Genomic DNA, 23,169 nt, shown 5'->3' with positions numbered 1-23,169 from the left:
AGTGGAGCACAACCTGGCCCATCAGGCCTAGAGGACGATATCACCACTCAAAACAGCCAATGCACAGAGTGGACCATATGGCTGATCCCATTATGAGACAGGACATCCCTCATTGACCCATGGCCCGATGGGGGACAGCACTGGAGACTCAGTGTCAGGTTGGCCTGGTCTGACCCCACTACACTGAGGCAAAATGCTAAGGGCGTGTGTCATGGCAGTCAGGGGAGCAGAGCAGGGAGCTCCTGAGGAAGGTGCAAAGGACAGACTTAGGGGCCAATGCATGGCACCCCATCAGACTCGTCTGGAGGACACTCCTAGAGGTCAAAAACAGACCTTAATTAAAATTAAATTTAATTTAAAACAGGTTTTAATTTTTTTCTTTTTCTTTTTTCAATTTTAATTATTTGTTGGTCATTGGTTTTCTTTGTTGTTGTTATCATTTTGTTCTCGTTTGTTGCTTTGTCTTATTATGCCTAGTTTTTTGTGCATATTATTATTTCTGCATGTTTATTTAGATATGGTAGGCTGGATGAACAGTCTGGTGGAGAAAACAACAGGACTGATGGTTCTGGGGGTACATGACAGAGGAGGAGATGGGGGAAAGGAAGTGGTGTTGACCAACCCAGGGACAAGGGAACAACAATTGATCTTAAATCAGTGGCAAGGATGGTGTGAGAGGCCTGGTAGGGATTCAGCAAGGGCAATGAAACCAAGAGAAATTCCTGAAACCCAAATGAAGGCTGAGCATGATAGTGGGGCAAGAGGAAAATAAAAGGAAATAGAGAAGAAAAGTAGGAAACAAAGGGCATTTATAGAGGTCTAAATACAGGCATATACATATGTAAATATATTTATATAGGATGAGAGGGAAATAGATCTATATGCATATATTTATAGGTTTAGTATTAAGGCAGCAGATGGACACTGGACCTCCACTCAAGTACTTACTCAATGCAAGAACACTTTATTCTATTAAATTGGCACTCCATGATGCACACCTTCCCGACACGATCGCTGAAGACAAATGTTTTGCATACGCAAATGTGGTGAAGAAAGCTGATAGTGCCCAGCTATCAAAAGATAAAGCTTCTGGGGTCTTAAAGGCTTGAAGATAAACAAGTAGCCATCTAGCTCCAAAGCAACAAAGCCCACCTGGAAGAAGCACACCAGCCTGTGTGACCACGAGGTGTCGAAGGGATCAGGCATCAGGCATCAAAGAACAAAATATCATATCATTGTGAATGAGGGGGAATGCAGAGTGAAGACCCAAAGCCCGTCTGGAGGTAACGTGACACCCTCTTACAGGAGGGTCGCAGGGAGGAGATGAGCCAGTCAGTGTGCAGAGTAGCAACAATGAAATATCAACTTTCCTCTAATTCTTAAATGTTTCCTCCCCGCACCCTCTACTATAATGATCCCAATTCTTTAAAAAAAAAACATTAGGGACTCATACAACTCTTATCACAATCCATACATACATCAATTGTGTAAAGCACATTTGTACATTCATTGCCCTCATCATTCTCAAAACATTTGCTCTTCACCTAAGGCCCTGGGATTATGATAGTGGGGGAGGAGGAAGCATTTAGGAACATCTTTGCTACACGTGATCCCAATTCTATCTTCCAAAGCCAGCTAGATCAGAGGATGCACACTGGTACAGATAGGAACTGGAAAGACAGGGAAACTAGGACCGATGATCCCTTCAGAACCGGTGGTGTGAATGGCAATACCAGGAGGGTGGAAGGAGGGTGGAGTAGAAAGGGGGAACCGATTATAAGAATCTACATATAACTTCCTCCCTGGGGGACAGACAACAGAAAAGTGGGTGAAGGAAGACATCGGGCATTTTAAGACATGGCAAAATAATAATAATTTATAAATTATGAGGGGGGAGTGGGGAATGGAGAGGATACCAAGGGATTAAGTGGAGAGCAAATATTTTGAAAATGATGAGGACAACAAATGTACAAATGTGCTTGATACGATTGATGTATGAGCCTCCCAATAAAAAGATTGTAAAAAAATATTTGAAGAGATTAATGCACAACTCTCTCCTACTTCTCCTAATTGTCCATTTTTCTTTCCAGGAGGCAATGAGTGCTATCAGTTTCTTGTATATTTATATATCCTTCTAGAGATACTTTAAACATATATGAATGTATATAGTCAATGCTTGCATTCAGATTTCACATCTCTAAGTTCACCTAATTGCTAACAATACGATAAGCAAGTCTTTATTTTTTTCAAGCTATTTTGTCCCACATTTCTTACACATTTGTGTTTGGGGTTATGTTTGTTGCTGATGATTTCGTTAGTTAAAATGACCCCCAAGCATTGTGTTGACATGCTGTGTCTTAAATTTTAAAAAGGTCTGTGATGTGCTTTACAGAGAAAATATCTGTGTTAAATTAGTTTCCTTTAGGCATGAGCATGTGCTAATGTAGTGAGTTCAAGGAATCAATGAATCAATATTATGACACATCCAGAAATTCACCAATTTGTACATGAAGCCACTCCAGAAGTACTAAAATAACAACTATGATGTGTGATGGTGCAGCTATGAGAGAGCTTAACTTTATGGATTCAAGAGATGGTGACTAATTAAAGGAAACGCCACCACCCCCTGCCAAGCAAGCCTCGTGGACTGCATTGTTATGAAGTTGAAAGCCAGAGAAATATACACACATTGCTTAAGGTCAGGAAAATGTGAAACTCTTCTGGCTAGGGCTTGCCTATTTCAAATGGCAATATGACTTGACAAGCGATGCAGGTTCTAGAGATCAGGCGGCTATGGAATTATAAAATACCTGCTTAATGTTTTATGTATGCCAAACCACTTGCTTTGGAATGGTGACCCCACAGATGTCAGAGTAGAATTATGTTCCATAAGGTTTTCAAAATAGTGACTTTTCAGAAGGACATCAGCAGTCCTTTCTTCATAGGCACCTCTGGGCTGACATAACTTTTCAACCTTTTGGTTAGCAGCCGAGTATTAAACCATTTGCACCAGCTGGGAGTCCTTGAATGTCCCCAGCTGCTTAATGCTTCCTAATGACTGCACTGTGGTTTATTTCCCCAAGTAGTTAGTGATCAAAAGGTGCCCTGGTGGCACAGTGTTGGACTGCTAACTACAAGATCTATGGTTCAAATCCACCAGCCACTCTGTGAGAGAAAGAAGAGTTTTTCTCCTCCTGTGAAGATTTACAATCTCAAAAAGTTGAAGAAGCACTTCTACTCTGACCTATAAGGTTGATATGGAGTCAGAATTGACTTGATAGCAGTGGTTTGGAGGGTATTTATATGTACGGGGGGGTACTCCCCACAAAAAGAATGTTCATTTGTTTTTTTTGATGTGAGGGGGATAGTGCATTTGGAGTTCATTCCAGCAGGTCAGACTGTTAATAAAACTGTCTATTTATAGGTTCTGAAAAGACTACATAACAATGTGCTACAAAAAAGGCCTGATTTGTGGCAGACGGGGGACTGATTTTGCCACCAATACAATGCACCTGCTCACGTAACCATCTCAGTGCGCAAGTTTTGGGCAAAAAACCCATCATGCCTCTATTGCCCCACACACCTTACTCACCTGGCCTCAGTCTGTGCAACTTCGCTTTGTTTTCACAAATGAAGAGAGACATGAAAGGACAGCGATGTCATGATTCGGAAGAGGTGAAGAACAAAGTGAGGGAGGTGCTGTCGATCGTCCAAACAGATGAGTTTGAAAAAATGTTTCAAAAAATGGAATCTCAGAGTTGTATTAAGTGTAATGGAGAGTACTTTGAAGGTGACAACGTTGTTTTGTAAGAAAATTTAAATATGTAGCTCTGAAAAAAATCAGGGTTTTTTTGGGGGGGTGGGTGGCTATCCCCTTGTATACACACACTACACATACCAGAGCTTCAAAAAGTTCATAGAAAAATTCTGTTATTTTTTGCCTCCATTTTCCCATGAACTTTTTGAAGTCTACTTGTATATGAGAAAAGAAATTGCTATGCAACCATAGAAACTTTTATTAAGCAAAAATATCAAAATGTAACCCTTGTTTCTTGACGTAAACTCCATCTACACACATCCATCTATACATCTACACACTTCTGAAGACAGTGTTTCCTTCTCTCCAACCCGTCCTCAATGAAATCTGTGTTCATTGATTACACCATGTCAAAACAGCAGTTGATCATCCTTGAGGAAATCAAAAAATGTTCCCTTTCAATATTCTTTGGGCTTTGGAAACAAAAGGAAGTCTGAAGGGGCAAGATCATGGCTGTAGGGTGCAGAGGGTAAGGTGTCCCAATGAAATTCTCCTAGGGCAGACCTGATACCCTCAAAGAATACTGAGATGGAAAAAAATATCCTGGGCTCAACTTCCATAGCTCACCAATGGAGTTGCCCTGATGACATAGTGCATTACTTGTTGGGCTGCGAACCATAAGGTCAGCAGTTTGAAACCACCAGCCACTCTTCAGGAGAAAGGGGAGGCTTTCCACTCATGTAAAGAGTTAGTTTCCGAAACTCCTAGAGGCAGATCTACTCTGATCGATAGTGTCTCTATGAGTTGAAATTGACTCAATGGCAGTGAGTTTTTGTCCCAATGCAGTTTTCAATTTTTTATTAAAAACTTCTTCCAATATGACCCTGTGATTGTCCTGTGTCCTTCAAGAACATATCACAATTATAAAGACTATCCCTTTGGGATGGACCAAAACAGTCACAATTACCTTCTGAGCTGACTTCTCTGCCTTGAATTTAGCTGGGGCAGTAGACCCTTGTTTGGATTGGACCTTTTTTCTTTAAGGCATCCTAATGAGACTAAGACAAGTATATTATTGAGAGAACTTGTCTGTAGCCATCCACTGATCACAGAGTCAGGTTTTTTGCTTTTGAAAAAGTAAACCTGTTCATACATGAACTGGAGCCCTAGTAGCAATGCTTTTGGACATATTCTCTTATGCCAAGTTCATGGAAAAAATAAAATTAAAAATAATGAAATTCTCCTGTGAACGTTTTAAAGCCCTCTCATATATGTGTGTTTAGATACACACACACACACACACACATATATATATATATATATATATATATATATATATATATATATATATATATATATATATATATATAGTGTTTATATGTATTAGGTCACATTTGGCCTATTCAAGTTGCTTGACGACACTAAAATCACTAAGGTCCCCAAACCAAACTCACTGCTAATTTTGACTCACTGACACTATAAAGAATTTCTGAGACTGTAAATATTTATGGAATCAGGCAGCCTCATTTTCCTCTGTAGCTGGTGGGTTTGAACTTCCAACCCTGGGGTTAGCTGCCCAGCACATAACCCTCAGTGCTACCAGGGTTCCTAAATGCCTAAGCTCCCTGGGTGGTGCAAATAATATGTGCTCATCTACTAGTTTAATGGTTGCTGGTTAGAACCCACCCAGTGATGGAAGAAAGGCCTGGTGATCTTGTTCCATAATGATTATAGCAGTTCTGGTTCTTCCATGTGTTGGCAACTAACCACATCTAAAACAGAGACTTCTATAGAAGAAGGAAGACACCTTATGGCCCTGCATCAAGTGACTAGACTATCAACAAGTTTGTGCACCTCATCTTGCCCCTTCCTTTCTTCTTCCCTCGGGGATGCCAGCCATCTCTTACAAATCAGCTCCCAGGAGGTTAATGAGCAGTCTGCTTTTGGTGGCAGTGATTTTGAAAGCTGCTCTGAGGGTTTCTGAAGACTGATAAAGATGTACAGATCTGTTAGACTGAATGACTTTTAGACCTGTTCTTTGTCCCTGCAAGGAGCCCTGGTGGCAGAGTGGGTTACACATTGGTCTGTTAACCGCAAAGTCAACAGTTTGAAGAACCCCCCCCCCCAACCTCTCCAAGGGAGATAGAGGAGCCTCTCTTTTCCTGCAAAGATTGATAGCGCTTGGAAACCTACATGGGGAAATTCTACTCTGGCCTATACTACAGGGTCACTGTGCGTCAGAACTGACTCAATGACAGTGAGTTTTAGGTTGTGCCTGCTGTGCTAGGGGTTGGAAGCAGGAGGGGTGAGGAGTCAGATCTTGGGTCTGAAATGTGCTCCCTCAGAAAGGTAAATTGACCTTTGAATAACATTAGTTATCATTACAGGGGAAGTTTAAGGGCATCACCTCAGATGATCAGTCCTTGCAGGATCCATGCTCTTACTGGGCAAGGGTTTCACTGGGCCTCAGCTGTCTCATGACTGCCAACATTTCCAGCATCTCTAGTCCTAAGAAGAGGAAGGAGCTGTATCCTAGCGATTGCCTGAAAGAAGAAAGAGTGATGGGCAGAACCAGGACAAATTGTCAGTAAGCCTCTCCTAGCAGGGCAAAGGAACAGGGAAATAAGAGACCAGAGGATTTAGTGACTGAAAGCGCCAGAGAGTCCCAGGGCTGAAAATGGAGAAGCTGATGGGTAAGGGGGATCAGGTGGCAGAAAACTTACAGCTCCGTACCAGACATGGGGGAACCAAAAGCATATAACAGCAGGGACTTTGCCTTCAAGGAGCTATTAGTAATTTAGTTGGGAAATAAAAGATAATATCCTTGAAATAATTTGTAATTTGGTACTAAATAATTGTTCAACAGCAAAAATGCTATAGGAACACTGAGAAATGGACAAATCATGTGGACTGGCATGCTCTGTTAGCTGAATGGACAATGCATATCCCAAAGGACTTTATGTCCCAGTTCTAACATTTACAGCTTTTAGAGATGAATGTGGCTGGATTTCACAGCAGAAGTAAAGGAGAGGAAGCTTCACTTTCACCACCATTAACAACGTACATAAACTGAGCATCCCTCCCTTACGGAGAAAGCAAACACAGAAAGAGTCAAAAGATCTGTACAAGACAGGAGTGCTCTTAGTAAGGACAAAGCCAAAAGTGTGGTTGGGGAGGTGAAAGAAACCTTGGAAGAGGTAGTTATTGAGCTGCCCCTTGGAGGAAGGTTAAAAAAAAGTCGCCTTCGAGTTCACCCCACATGTGTATAGAATAGAAGTATATTCTATAAGGTTTCCATTGGCTTATTTTGGAGAAGCAATTCATCAGAGCTTTCTTCCAAAGTGCCTCTGGGATGACTCAAACTTGAACCCTTTACACCAAAGGTGCAAAAAGTTTGGATTAATGGGGGCAAGGGTGAAGGGAGCCATAAATGGCACCAACAAGACAGAGATGAAAGAATAAGCAAGGAAAGGATGATAAGTGAGAAAACCTGCTGGACTGGAGGGAAGGGTGCGACACTTGGAGAAAGTAGCATTGTGCTGTCAGATTAGAGAGGGCCTTGGATAGCAAACCGGACTTGTTTGGGGATATAATGGGATGGCATTGCACATGTGTGTACTTGGGGAATAAGAGTACAAGGAAACAGATGGAAAAGCTTTTAAAAGAGAAAGGCAAATGCTGGGATTCCACATTCTTCCTAGGTTCACACATCTAGGTTTTCCCAGGACATGGCAGGGTGGGGGGTTTGGGGCTGGTGGCCACTGAGTTGGTCAGACTACATGAGATCCATCTTAAGAACTGATTTCTAAATTTCTAAATCATGCCCAGGATGTTCTGCATATACTGGCATTAGAGAATCTGGTGCCAGCTAGAAGACCTGAATCCACATTTTTTGAAGAGTTCTCAGATTGATAGCTAGTTTGGACCTCATTCATGAAATTGAACAAAACCAGCAGCCTTCCAGTTTAGCTGCTAGCCCAGGTTCAGACCAAGATGGGGAACCAACTTTAGAAGGCAACAGACTTCAGCTTTGAATCTGTGCCGGAATCAACAGCCCCACCCCCACCCCAAAGGAGATAGCAGGTGCCAGAACCTTCACACCACAACCACAAGGCTTTCTTCAGGCCACCCCTCCCGCCTCCAGCCCCCAGGTGGCGGCTGCTACTCAGCCTCTCCTCACATAGATTCTTTTTTTACTGACTTCCTGACGCAAAAGGCAACTGGCAGAGGCTCGGCCGCTGTTATATTATTACCAGGAGGCAGATGTTTTCTTTCTTTCTCTGGGGTTTAGAATTATGCAAATGAAGGCATGCAAACAAAAGCTCAGTGAGCTGGGGGAGGGTTGTGCTTCAGAATCCAGGCAATTTTCAGCGCGCTTTAGGACACCCCTCTCAGTTTTTACTAGCAGCGTTCTTGGCCCCTGGCCAACCTATTTAGAATTTGGCGCCTTTTCAGAATCTTTCAACCAGAGACCTGGAAGTTTATTCTAATCCCCATATCTTGGCCTCCCTTTGCAAGTGGCGAATTCAAGGCATATAATATGTGCTTCAGTGCCCGTGGGCTGACCTTGAATCTTAACACACACACACACACACACACACACACACACACACACACACACACACACACCCCCTTCCATCCTATCATCTCTCTTCTGTGTACAATCTTGCCTGGAAAAGTGATGCTATGGCCCAATTGCCTCCCAGACAACCCTCGCCCCTCCCGACATATTATCTGGAGGGCAATAGGACCTAGGGAGGTTCAATCATGCAGAAGAGGCAGACACACCTGCCTGACCGCGTGGGTTGAGCAAGTGGGGAAGCCAACCAGTTAGCAAATTAGGGAGGGTGGGGCAGGAGTGGGAGCCTGCTGCTCTTAGGGAAGAAGAATGCTGAGGCTCCCTCCAGGGTCAGGGGGTCTTGGTGACAAGTGCCTCTGTGGAGTGGCCCAAGCCAAGCCCCGTCGGTTGGGCCTCTCCACTTAGAGCATGCTTCGGTGGGCCACGCTGGAACGCTTTAGCTGGTTTTGTTTGGTCCCAGCTGCCCCTGCCGCCTCGCCCGCCCCCGCCTGCCAGATATTTTGATTTCTGCTGCTGCCTCTGAGGCTGCTCAGGCAGGACCCCGGCAGCAGATGGCGCTCAGGAACCTGGCGACCTCAGCCTGGCCGGTCGGTCCTTGATAACTCACAAACAAAGTTATTTTTTCCGCGGACAAGAAGCCCCTCTACCCTGGCACAGATCCTGGAGCGGGGGTAGATCTTGCCTCGCTTGTTCTTGTAATACTTGGAATACCGCGCTGGGGCACGCGGTGGTGACACTGCTTCTGCCCCGGGGTCACGCGTCTTCTGGCTGCTCAGGGGCGGGGCTTGGCCGTTTGGGGAACCTGAGCAGCCTTCCGGAGAGCCCTGGGCTCCGCGTGGGTCCCGAGCCAGCGTCGTCGGCGAGCGGACGAGCGACTAGCCACAGCCTAGCAATAAGTTTCTGGACGTTTAACCGAGTTCCCCCAAAGGGACGTTCAGCCCGCGCGCTCTCTCCAGCCCAGCCTCGGTTCTCCGCTGATCTGAGAGTGACAGTGCTGGTAACTAACGTCTAGAAAGGAGTTGCTGAGCGTCTGGGGGGGCCCCCACAGAAGGGGATACCCACCTGCCACTACCCACCTGCCAGTTGCTTCCATGGCCCTTTACTGCCTGCCTGGAATTGGACTCCCGACTGAGCGCTGGGATGCTTGCTTTCACCTTATCCAAGTTTCACAGCACGCATGTTGACAATCGGAATTCTGAGCCAATCAAGAATCAAGTTCAAAGTGGCACTCCAAGACTCTCCGCTGGAGACTCCATCAAGACTAATTTGAAACTAGGAAAGAGGGTCCCTGCTCTGACTAGTGGATCTTTGCCCGGGCCCCTCCTCACTGATACTTGGACTGTGGCGACTCCAGGGTGCTCTTGGGTGGAAACGGATGTGTGCGCTCTGAAGACCAGACCTCAACACTCAGAAACCTCTAGGATGGACAGAGTTTATGAGATTCCGGAGGATCCAAGTGTGGATCAGGTTTCACCCCTGGAGGAAGATGTCATCCGTGGGGCCAACCCCCGCTTTACCTTCCCGTTTGGCATCCTCTTCTCCACCTTTCTGTACTGCGGGGAGGCTGCATCTGCCTTGTATATGGTTAGAATTTATCGAAAAAATAATGAGAGCTACTGGATGGCGTACACCTTCTCCTTCTTTATGTTTTCATCCATTATGGTCCAGTTGACCCTCGTTTTTGTCCACAGAGATCTGGCTAAAGATAAGCCTCTATCGTTGTTTATGCATCTCATCCTCTTGGGACCTGTTATCAGGTGAGCAACTTTTTAATCTCTTCCTGTATCCCCAAATGTATGCAAAGAAAGATAAAGTCAACGAGTATTTATGAGGTGAATACTGCGCTTCTGATCTAATTGATTTTTCCATTTCCTCTCACTCGACTTCCCTGCCTACCATCCTCCCAAATGCCAACTGTAACCATGATAAACATGTGATGTGTCCCTGTATTCCAAACTGGTGTCACCTTTGATAATACTTCATTAGACGGATTGTGAAAAATAGTATGAGGCTGATGACCTTGCTCACCCTACACACACGGCCCATAGCTGCAGAGTGTGTGCATTGAGACACTCTGTAGATTGAATGAACCTCCCTCCCTCCCTCTCTCTACCGCATCTCATACTTAGTTTCTTGACCCTGACTGCCCTGTCTGCACCAGTGCTGCTGCCATTTTCAAGTTTTCTAGCATTCTTTGACATCTCGAAAATATTTTCAATCAACTACAGTAATCTGGCGCCCCAGCCTGTTATAGTTCGTTGTTGTCTGTCAGTTCAGCAGTCTCCAGTGTATCTGTGTATCTTGTCCCTCAATAAAGGTACATGGTTAATGGGCAAACAAGGATGATCCATCTCTTCATCTACCATCTGAATGCTGTAGCACCTGGTCATAGTATCAAGTCTTTCCATTCTGATTGACTTGGAGGGACTAGAATGGGCTTTATCCTAGGGAGATAGGCATCTGTGTCAGCAATCTCATTTGTATACTTTAGAGTTTTCAAAGTAGGAAGACATTGCAAAACGTATGAGGTCAGAAGGTAGGAATGGACCAAGTATAGCTTGATTGCAAGAGAGGCAGAAACCAGCAGTCAGATGAGGAATATGGGTCAGCGTTTTGGTGTTGTAATTGCAATGGGAAGAGATTTCTTCCTTAGAACATGACAGACAATTTGTGAAACTAATGAAGGATGGAGCCCCGACCCTTTAAAAGGTTATCAATACAAATATATTTAAAAAGGAAGGAATTGATTAGGTTTCATCAGATATAATAGAGCTATCAATAGAAACAGTGGCCCGGAATTTAGGAGACATAGAGTCTAGTCATGACTCGCTCATTGACTGGGTATGTGACTTTTGTGACCTTCCTTAAGATGCCTAGGCCTCCGTTTCCACATCTGCAAAACAAATGGCTTGGGCTAGATGATTACTCTTAAATTCAACTGTGTGTGGGTCAGTCAAGCATCAAAACTGAGTGAAGCAGGCCAAATATAAGAAAACTCGCAGCTTAATATGTGGTAATAAATGAAAACTAAGTCTTGTGGCCAGAAAAATAATTGAGAGTAGAGAATACTGTAGGTAGAATGTGGAGGCCGAATGACCTGTCTAAAAGTGGCAGCTGCCCTGTAGCTCCAGCCCATTGCTTCCATTTTGTAATTTGTATCCAGTCTGGCCAGACCCCTCAATTTTACAGAGAAGTCCCCAAGCCAAGCTTTTACATGAAATGTCATGAATTAAAAATGTGGCACCTATTTGTTTAAAACAAACACACACACACACACATCAAGTAGGTCAAACCACATCTATGGGTCAACTGTGACTCAGTAAGCCTACATATAACTTTGTTGGAATTGAAATTGGATTTCAATTCCAAATCATTGATGCCAAGCTATAAAAAGAAGACCTCAGTTTTATCTTGGGACCAAGGAACTTAGAGATGTCACTAGAGGAGCAAGGCAGATAATAAAATCTTTCTTCTCTCCCCAAATACAATATACTGATTATGTCATCAAGTTCTCTCCAGGTACAAAATTCAGCAAGCACTACCTAGCCCCCAATTTTTACTTCTCATGTTTACTTTCTGGCCTCCCAAGCCATTCTTTGATGTGGTCTCTCTGAATGGAGTGCTGTGTTTCATTTTTGTGATTCAGCTTCCACTACAAATGACAGGAGGCATTTACCACTTCAGCCAGCTAAGCCTACATTAGGGAAACTAATGAAAAATTCATACAATAAACCTTTGATAGGCCTATTTTCAAGACCATTTTTTAAAAAGTAGGTAGGAACGTGACTAATTCTATCAGCCACATGATCGCTGTTGGGAGAGCCTGTATGAAAACATACTTCTGAAAATGAAAATTTACTGAAATTTCTAAACAAGCTAGATATGTGATATAAACCAATCGGTGTTGTTGTTGGGTGCCAAATCGATTCCAAATAGTGGCTCCATGTGACAGAATAGCTCTGCCCCCAGAGGATTTACTGGAATGCAGTCTTTACCGAAGCGGATTGGCAGGTGTGTCGCGCGCAGCAGTGCTGGGTGGGTTCGAATAGGCATAGGGAAGCACTTAACCAGTGTGCCATCAGGGCTGCTGCAGCCAGTAAATAGCCTTAAGATTGGAAGCATCAACCAAAGCGTTTACACTATTGCCTCGCCCAGTATTTTATTCAGCAACAGCATTGCTGGGCTACGGTCAAAATATAAAATGATTTGTTGAAAAGGCCCTTATGGCCTTCCTTTGAAGAGGAAGCATGCCCAGTTTTTCCTATCTGTTCTCTCTTTTCATCTTTTGCTCTCTCAGGTTTTACAGTTTGTTCCCAGAAACAGGAAGCTTTAATGACAAGCCTCAGAAAGGTACACACGTACCAATCTCAGCGGGTCCTATGAGTAATGTACCCATCACTTGTTTGAAACCTTTCCACAGGGAGACAGAGCCTAGAGAGCAACAGAAATCACGGAGCCTAATTTTTATATGTTTTTTCTTTCTGTTCAATCTTTGTCATCACTGCCATCCTCACCATGTCTTCTTTATCCCTTCTCACTCAACAAATATTTTTTACACATTCACTATGAGATAAAGACTGTGCGTAAGATAAACACGGCCTCTGCCCTCAGTCTATCACGGCCTCTGCCCTCAGTCTATCACGGCCTCTGCCCTCAGTCTATCACGGCCTCTGCCCTCAGTCTATCACGGTCTCTGCCCTCAGTCTATCACGGCCTCTGCCCTCAGTCTATCACGGCCTCTGCCCTCAGTCTATCAGGGATGATCTCTTAGTTCTCATCACAAATGTTTTTCCTTGTCACAAGAAATGATCGACAGTTCCAGTCCTCCGTATAAGTAGGGGTAACTCAGGTGTTCCAAAACAAGATGTTCTAGTTGCTTTTCTCCTGTTCACCACATCAGGACAGCTAAGGACTTCTGATTTGGGTGGTGGGTGGGGAAGGTGGGGGGAGGGTTGGAGATGAGAAGCGTACAGCAGGAACTGTGGTCTTTTCACTGTTGTAAGGGTGGTAGACTTCCTTAAGTATGTTATCCTCCTTATACAGAAAGAACCAAGCTTCAAAACTGATTGTCCTCAAATAGGTCAAGTGGCATTAAAAGAAGCCACCCTTGAGAAAGCTTTTGAGATTCTGTAGATATGTAGTACATTTGGTTCTGGGTTGTCTTGTATGTGCCCTTGTTAATTGGTTTCTAAGTGGATATGTGAAGTTTTGTTTCTTAACCCCTCCCCTCCAACTTCCATTAGAGCAGCGGTTCTCAACCTGTGGGTCGTGGCCCCTTTGGAGGTGGTGGGGGGGGGGTGTTGAAGGACCCTTTCACAGGGGTTGCCTGATTCATCACGGTAGCAAAATGACAGTGATGAAGTAGCAATGAAAATCATGTTATGGTTGGGGGGGGGGTCACCACAACATGAACTGTATAAAAGGGTTGCGACATAGGAAGGTTGAGAACCACTGCACTAGAGACTTTTTAACTGAGACGGTTGTAGTTGTCTCTGTCTTGAAAAAGCAGAACTTGAAAGACCCCCAGTTTGGAACTGAGTGCGTTGAAGAAGAAATACTTTACCTCAGGGCCTGAGGCGTTACCAAACCAAAGAAAACAAAGGCCTTTTGGTGCCTTCCTCATCCTTTCTGGATGCAGAACACAGTATTAGCGCCTTTTTTTCTGAGATGCTTTTCTGTCACGGATCTCCAAGAAGTCCTTTGGAAATTATTTTTTTAGTAGGTAAAAAGGATTTAGACTCAAGTACATTGTAGAAAGCATTACCAACCCGTTGACTCTTGAGAAATGTGTAGCGCAGCAGTCAGAATGGCAAAAAGTAGTACAACTGCCCAACTTATGTCTCCCCCTCACTGCCGTCTCCTTTCCCAAGACAGCTTTAGTTAAGTTCCCGTGATGCTTTACTTCTGCAGATGTTTGGAGGCCATGATTAAGTATCTCACACTGTGGAAGAAAGAGGGGCAGGAGGAGCCCTATGTCAGCCTCACCCGAAAGAAGATGCTAATAAATGGCGAGGAGGTGCTGATAGAATGGGAGGTGGGCCACTCCATCCGGACCCTGGCTATGCACCGAAATGCCTACAAACGTATGTCACAGATCCAAGCCTTCTTGGGCTCAGTGCCCCAGCTGACCTATCAGCTTTATGTGACCCTGATCTCTGCAGAGGTTTCCCTGGGTAGAGGTGAGTGGGGTCAGGTGAGGGGAGGGGTTCACTCATATCAGGGGTTTCTGGTTTCATATGGCTATTAAATCAGATAAAATTTAGAACTCCCTCAGTCACATTAGCCACACGTCAGGTGATGAATGTGACTAGTGGTTACTTATTAGTGCGATATAGACCATTTTCATCATCAGAGAAAGTTCTTTTTTTTTTTTTACTTTTTTAAAAAACATTTTATTAGGGGCTCATGCAACTCTTATCACAGTCCATACATATACATACATCAATTGTATAAAGCACATCTGTACATTCTTTGCCCTAATCATTTTCTTTTTTTCTCCTCTTTTCTTTTTTACATTTTATTAGGGACTCATACAACTCATCACAATGTATACGTATACATACATCAATTGTATAAAGCACATCCATACATTCCCTGCCCCAATCATTCTCAAGGCATTTGCTCTCCACTTAAGCCCTTTGCATCAGGTCCTCTTTTTTTCCCCTCCCTCCCCACTCCGCCCTCCCTCATGTGCCCTTGGTAATTTATACATTGTTATTTTGTCATATCTTGCCCTATCTGGAGTCTCCCTTCCCCCCCTTCTCTGCCGTCCCTCTCCCAGGGAGGAGGTCACATGTGGATCCTTGTAATCAGTTCCCCCTTTCCAACCCACTCACCCTCCACTCTCCCAGCATCGCCCCTCACACCCTTGGTCCTGAAGGTATCATCCACCCTGGATTCCCTGTGCCTCCAGCCCTCATATGTACCAGTGTACAACCTCTGCCCTATCCAGCCCTGCAAGGTAGAATTCGGATCATGGTAGTTGGGGGGAGGAAGCATCCAGGATCTGGGGGAAAGCTGTGTTCTTCATCGGTACTACATCGCACCCTGATTGACCTATCTCCTCTCCTAAACCCCTGTATGAGGGGATCCATCAGAGAAAGTTCTGTTGGAAAGTGCTGAGAGATTGTTAGAAAACTTTAGGGAGGCTTCTTAAACTGGGATAAAGGAGACTAAAAATTGTCTGTGAGCTCAGAAGAAGCTAGTATTATCAGAAGTCATTAGACTCATTTCCCTTGTCCAGAGTGTTTTAATTATGCTGCATTTGATTTTTTATTTGTTTGATCTTGGTTTAGGGATGGAAGCCTTAAAGTAAGAGATTGATAAAGTCTTGGAAAAGTTAAATTCCTTTCATGGGCTTCAATCAATCCTAGAGGGTAGGGAGGCTAGTAATCTGATATTTTTTAAATACTCCAGTTGATTCTAATCAGTCACATTGGAAACCATTGATTTTATCACTCCTTCCTCCCAGAAGAAAGACCGGACCATCTACTTTCTAAGGAGCAGCCAGTCAAACCCTACCGGGCACAGTTCTACTGTGACCTACATGGAGTCAACAAGGTTGTTTGTCCCCAGCTCCAGTAAGGGGGGGGTGTAGAATGAGTATTTTTGCGAGTCAGCCCTGGCCCCAGTTCTAACCTCTACGATCTTTGGAGGAAGTAACCGACTCATTCCCTGCCTTAATTCCCCACTTGTAAAAGAAGAATCCTGAGATGAGTAAGACTTCTAGCCCAGGATGAAATGTGGGTCAGTGATTTCAAAGAGGACACAAAGTGCTGGTAATGAGATTAGTACAGCTGGTACAGACATGGGTACTGCTGTAGACCCGTTCTTTAGTAGGTCTTGACCCTGCTCAGCAAAGCCCCTTGCCTCAAATAAATGTACAGAGGGATTTTGTCCTCTTTTCTTGTTCATGAAGTTCTATTGGTCTTAAAACTTTTCACCTAATTAGAATTGACCATAATTTGAGGAGAGATTTTCTAGACATGATGACGTTTTTCCTCCTGAGAACCTTGAAGGTCATGAAATCACGTAAAGAAAATATTGTACATTAGGAAAGTAATACATGCATACAGTAATCGACGCACAGGTACTTGAGGTACTATATCAAAATGCAGATTTGACATCTCCAAGGCACTCATATTGTGCACAGAAAATATTTGGAAAGGTAGACAAGACACTACCTCCAGGGAGTGGGACTAAGAAATCAGTAGACCTTTGCTTTTTATTATATACCCTTCTGTATAGTTTGAAATTATTATTGTATGTGCAATCACTGGATATCCTATCAGACAATGCAAATATAAGCATATATACAATATATATGAGAGGGCCTCAGAAAGCTCATAGAAAAATTCCATTACCTTCTAGTTCCATTTTTCCAAGAACTTTTTGAAGCTTCCTCCTATGTGTGTTTATAATTTTGGTGCCCAAAGTGGATGGTGTCAAACATTGTGTTCAACAATATGTCTTTTTTAAAAGCATGGCAGTATATCTTATTTTCCATAGTTATTTATATATCCATATAGAATATATAGTAATAACTGTGTGAGGTAGTCAAAAAATATTGCTACAAGTGATAGACCCCCCCTTTATTAAACAAAACTATTAAAATGTGAAGTCATTATTTCTCGACATACCCTCCATCTGGTCTATGCATTAGTAAAGGCAATGTCTCTATCCCTCTAACTCTTCTGGGCTCTTTGATTTACACTACGTCAAAATGCAGCTTTGGCATCCCCAAGGGACTCATATTGTGCTCCTTGGAAGTGTTGTTGGGCCTTGGGGACACAAAGAAACCTGAGGGAGCAAGATCAGGCATGTAAGGTGGACGGGATAAAGTTTCACAATGAAATTCTTCTAAGGCATATCTTGCTACCTTGAAGAATGAACATTATTGTGATGGAAAAAAATTCCTCAGCACAAATTTTCTGGTCTTTCTCTCACTAATGCAGATTTCCATTTTCTTTAACTTCTTCTCATAATAAGCTCCCCAGATCCTCAAGATAATCTATTGAGATGACCTCTTTGGAATCTCCCCAATTAGTTGCTGTAACCCTTCTGAGCAGATTTCTCCGCCTTGAATTGAACTGGCCCAGCAGATTCCCAAAGAAGGCACAATTTTGATCGGACCTGAACAGACACACACATGAGTGAGAGAATGTGTCTTTCGCCATGCATTGATTGCAGAGACATGTTTAAACATGTTTTGTTTGGAATATACCTGCGCATGTATGAACTGGAAACCTAGTAGCAATTATTTGTTACTTAATTTCAATTTTTTCTTATATGAATTAGATCATTCTTTATTTCATAGTACTCTCTTGGTAGGATTAAAATGTGTTTTAATTTTTCACATGCAAAAAGTTTTTTTTCTAGTTACAAACTATGATATAGTGAATATCTCTGAAAATACCTCTGTACTTGAATGAGATGTCAGTATTAGCAGTAAAATTGCTGGGTGATAAGGTATGCATATTTTGAATTTTGATAAATTCTTCCAAGTACCTCTCCCAAAATGTTTTATGAATTTAGACTACCAACAACAGTGTATGAATGTGTATGTTTCCCCATGTCTTAAAGCTAAGTATTATTTAGTAGTATAATTGTAAAATAGCTGGTTATTTTAATCTACTATCTTAATTTTAAGTAAAGCTAAGCATCTTTTTCATGTTTGGGCATTGAGTGGGTTCTGTGAATTGTTTGTTTCCAAAAGTTTTTGGGGGAAAGGAATGAAAAAGAATGGAATTTTCCATGTGTTGGAATCCCCCTTGCATTGCACTCATATTTTCCTGTGGATTTTTTTGTCATCTTATTAGTGTGTAAGAGCTATTTAGTTCTTCTGGATAGTAGTCTTTTCCCTGCTGTGGATGAGTGTATATGTATGCCTTTGTCTTATGGCTGGTACGCTTATACACACATACATATGGTCACACGAATAATACTTGTTATGCATGTACACATGAAATGTGCAGCACAATGCACATACAGTAACTCCTGAAATTCTGCAATATTAATGCCTCAGTTTGTCAAATCCTTTATTGCTTTTAGATCTGGTGACTTTTTTACCAAGGACTTCCACAGCTCATAGCTGGTAGAGCATTTCACCCCATATTACAAACTGATTTAGTTCTAAGATCAATTTACCAAGTTCTGCACTTAAAAAAACAAGCAAAACAGTACCACCAAAAGAAAAAAAAACTTCATTGAACTGATTGAGATTGCATTACATTTTTTCTGTAGATTATTTTAGAAAGAGTTTACAGCATTTAATATTGATCACTTTTCATATTAGAAGATGATAAAGCCTTCCATTTCATTAAGTTCATGTACTTCCATAAAATTCAGTATCATTTTATACATTTTTGCAAAACTCCTTTGTAGGTGTTATGTTTCTAAGCCATCTGGTTTTCTAAGTGCCAGGGTGGTACCCAGGTGATGAAAATGGATGTACTACATCTTTGAAAATAGGGAGGTAGGGGATAATGATGATGGTAGCAGATCGAATTTAATATGTTCATGGCTTGTTTATTATATACTCTAAAAGTGGATGATAGTGCTCTTCTGGGGCTGCTAGAAAGATCTAGGGACCTGCAAAAGCAGATACCTATACTTTATCTTGGAGTATGAACTAGAGTACAAAAGTTTCCCATTGCCCAGGGATCACTGAAGGCGTTTTCTTTTTTTTCTTTCTGAAAAGGGGGTGGTAGGCCAAATAGGTTTGGGAACCTGTGCTCTAAGCCCTTTACCTGTAATTATAGTCATTTTATCTTTACAACAACCATATGAAGTAAATGCTGCTATTACCCTTAGCCTACAAAGGAGGAAACAGAGGCACTGAGAGCTTAAGTAAATACTCTATGGTCCCATAAGTGATAGGTGGTCATGTTGGATTAGAACCCAGAATGTCAAAAAAAAAGACCCCAGAATGTCTACCTTCAAAGAAGGTTCCAACTAGATCACTATACAAAGGATATAAAGGAAGTTTTCCCAATTTTCAATTCCTCGGTGATATCTCCTATTGTTTTTCTGACAGTACTATAGCTTTTAGGATTTGGATAGCAACTTTTCGGTTTATTTTTTTTTTAATTTTAACCCATGCATTGATTTGTACCTTAGTACCCCTTTTCTGGGCCCCTTTTTCTTGGAGGCCATCTGAGCCAGAGTGGATAAGCAGAGTCACTAGCCCCATTATGTTCTCGTACGGGGTGAGTATATTCGTAGGGAGGCAGATGGAAAGTGTTTGTACATTTATGTGACTCATCAGGCTTCCTTCCTTTTGTCACACTCCTATTCATAAGTGTGTTCTAATTCAAGAGAAAGCGTTGATGCGCTGACATTCCTCACTGTGCATGCAGCACCGGCTCTTGAGGATGGGACCCAGCATGGCCTTTGGAAAGGCATCTCCCAGGACAGTCGGTGAAGATTTGAACACTATGTACAGTGAGGATGAGGGGTGGGAAATCGCAGCTACAAAGCTGTGGCTCCTTCAGATTTCCTTAGGGGGTGTTTGTCTTTCATTTTTAAATTCAGATTTTCTGAATTCCGTTCTTTTGATGAGACCTGCAAACACTGACTTCTCTCTTGGATGAGTAGCCCCCATCTTGGTTTTCTACAGTTGAGACAGGGTACAGAAAGGTAGAACGCATCCGGATCCTTCAGGTTCTCTTCTCTAACATGTATGGATGGTCTAGGAAATGGGTTTGTTTGGTTGCTTGTTTTAAACCACTGTCAGAAATCCAGGGTTCCCGCAAGTATACCAAGGCATGGGTAGTGATGAATTAACATCGCTGATAACAAATACCAGCAATTCCAGAGTATCTCAGTGAATTAGCACCAGATCCCACACAGGTGAACCAAGCGCCTTAAATCCTAGCTATTTTATGCTGCCTTTCTGAATTTGGAACTCTTCATTCCTCAAACATTTTTTAAGCACTAATGAGATAGCAAGCAGTATATCTGGGAACACAGCGGTGAACAAAATAGACATGGCTCCTTCTGTCCTTGTGGAATTTCCAGTGCATGTTCTGATACATATCACTGGAATTCAAGCGTGCACAAACAAGATTCATCTGTTGAAGAAGATACACGTCACATGAGGGATTTCAAGAAGGTGCCACAAATCTCATGGAAAAATACCATTACCTTTTAACTCCATGTTTTCCACAAGCTTGTGTTAGTGAGTCTCTAAGACTGCATTTAAAAAATTTTTCTTTTTGCCTCCTTTACATTTTGCTCAGAAGGCAGTTTTGTGATATAAATGCTGCCCTGTCCTTTTTTGGCTGCTCTTCTCATGTTAGCGAGGTTTCAGTGTTAGTGCTAAGGCTTCACTCTTTTTGAAAAGGTAAATTTCTTTTTCATATGATTATTAAATTATTACATTGTTTGCTTATCGTGGGAAATTTAGAAAATAGAGAAAAGGGAAAGCACACACACACCAAAAATAAAAAACCCAAAACATTTTGGGTTGTTTTCAGTTTTTCTATACATGCTATTTGTTTACATAGCAAACAATTATCATACTGTTGCTCTTACGTTTCAGCTACCATCTCCCAAGACCTCTCATTTAAGTACAGCCTTCACCATCGCCATTGACTCTGTTGTTTTGTTTTTTCCCCTGTTCCTTGTTCGTTTGTTTTTTCTTACAGCTGTGCTAATGGTCTTTTCCCTGATCTCTGTCACCTATGGAGCTACCCTCTGCAATATGTTGGCTATGCAGATCAAGTACGATGAATACAAGATACGCCTTGGGCCTCTAGAAGTCCTCTGCATCACCATCTGGAGGTCGTTGGAGATCACTTCCCGCCTAATGATTCTAGTGCTATTCTCAGCCACCTTGAAATTAAAGGCTGTGCCCTTCTTATTGCTCAACTTCCTGATCATCCTCTTTGAACCTTGGGTGAGGTTCTGGAGGAGTGGTGCCCAGATGCCCAGTAACATTGAGAAAAATTTCAGCCGGGTAGGCACCCTGGTGGTGCTGATTTCAGTCACTGTCCTCTATGCAGGCATCAACTTCTCTTGCTGGTCAGCCATGCAATTGAGGTTGGCAGACAGGGAACTTGTTGACAAGGGTCAGAACTGGGGACATATGGGCCTCCACTATAGTGTGAGGTTAGTGGAAAATGTGATCATGGTTTTGGTTTTTAACTTCTTTGGTGTGAAAATATTACTGAATTACTGTCACTCCCTGATTGCCTTGCAGCTTATTATAGCTTATCTGATTTCCATTGGCTTCATGCTCCTTTTCTTCCAGTACTTGCATCCATTGCGCTCACTCTTTACCCACAATGTAGTGGACTACCTCCACTGTGTCTGCTGCCACCGACACCCTCAGGGCACGTCTGAGAACTTACAGCCATCTTTTGAGGCTGAAGCAAGGCAAAGCATTGTCTGATTCTGTTTTTCATTTGGAGATGGGTTGGGATCTTCCAAGAGCAACAGTGATACCTAAGGAGGGGATAAGGCTCATGGGTGAGTACCCACAAGAATATTTTCTTGAGATTTCTGGTAAGCCCATCTGAAGAAAGAACAGGCTCCAAATAAATGTTGGTTCCTTAATACTGCTGGTCATAATGAGGACCCGCTACATACGTGGAAGCTTCAGAGATACTGTTCAACATCGACCCCAATCCCCAATAGCTGTCCGACTGCCCGGTGGAATAGAACCTTCTAGCTCTGCTCATTTGCTTCAGACTTCACGGAACTTTTCTGGGATGAGCTGAAGGAAGGTCCAGGATTCTTACCAGTTGTGGGAACCTCACAGGGACCAGTCTGACACATGTGGAAACTGCAACTGTGGGAGTGTCTGAAAATAAATTCCAAAGAGGATCTCTGCCAAGAGGAAGGCCCTTGTTGTTGAAAGAGCTGCTCCCTAAATAACTTAGCTCTCCATCAAGATTTACCTAGTAATCATTCAATAAGGATCTATTCTCTGGCAGCCCTTTAGGCTTATGTAGGCACACTAGGACAGGGGAGTGCCGATTAGGACACACACTAGAATGACTCTTTTCTCAGGGACTTGCATGGGCCCCCAGCTTGGGCTGGTGGGATTAAATCTCTCACCTACTGCCTCATAAATGGGGATTCCCCCACCCCAGCTTTTGTAATGCTCTTGTCATCTTACTACTTGATGCGGACCTCAAACTGATCTGTAATTGCAAATGTTTTGAATGTGTGGAAGAAATGAAGACTGCCTTGTATCTGTCTCCTGAGTATTTTATTGATTTTTATTTTAGGGGGTGGGGAGAGAAAGGAATAATGGTTGGGACATCACCCATCACCTTTATGTTGTTTGGGGTTAGACGAGGTGGCTAACACTCTCAGAGTAAATGAAGAAGGAGGAAATCAGTCCACATGAAATCTCATTGATTCTGGTTTCTGCCTGCGGGATTTTACTTTCTAATAAAAAGCCTATGTTTGCCAACTTTTGCTCATTGATGCACCTTCAGTCTTCCTTCCTCATATATCTTGAGGTTTAGATTTTACTATTGGCTACGTATTTTGTTGGTGATATCAGCTGGATGCCTGATGTTAACCAAGGGATTGAATTTAACTGTGGTCACTTCCTATCGAGATTGAGTGGCTCAGCCTTTACCTAACCAGTGCTTGCCCTTCACGGAGTAAGCAAGTAGTAGTGTGCCTCAGTTTTGGCCACAACAATGTTGCAAGGGGTTGCGACCAATCTGACATAAGGCTTCCTGCCCCCATCTAAATTTTACATAATTGGTTTTTTGTTGTTGAGAATATATACTAATTCAACAATTTCTGAATGTACAATTGAATGACATTGATTATATTCTTCAAGAATGCAACTTTTCTCACCTTCCTTTTCAAA

General features: G+C 42.7%; 1 protein-coding gene across 1 annotated transcript; it reads left to right on the top strand.

The window, feature by feature from the left end:
- The first annotated feature begins 8,950 nt into the window (after window positions 1–8,950).
- On the top strand, window positions 8,951–22,666 carry XKRX (XK related X-linked). The gene is made up of 3 exons (XM_075538763.1): window positions 8,951–10,093; window positions 14,247–14,515; window positions 20,984–22,666. Exons 1-3 carry the CDS (start codon window positions 9,477–9,479, stop codon window positions 21,727–21,729), a joined length of 1,632 nt encoding a protein of 543 aa, XP_075394878.1. The 5' UTR covers window positions 8,951–9,476; the 3' UTR covers window positions 21,730–22,666.
- The last annotated feature ends 503 nt before the right edge of the window (window positions 22,667–23,169 follow it).

Source organism: Tenrec ecaudatus, chromosome X (genome assembly GCF_050624435.1).
Source record: "Tenrec ecaudatus isolate mTenEca1 chromosome X, mTenEca1.hap1, whole genome shotgun sequence".
Classification (NCBI taxonomy): domain Eukaryota; kingdom Metazoa; phylum Chordata; class Mammalia; order Afrosoricida; family Tenrecidae; genus Tenrec; species Tenrec ecaudatus.
The sequence above is the reverse complement of the archived record's forward strand: the minus strand, read 5'-3'. Positions and strand labels throughout refer to the sequence as shown.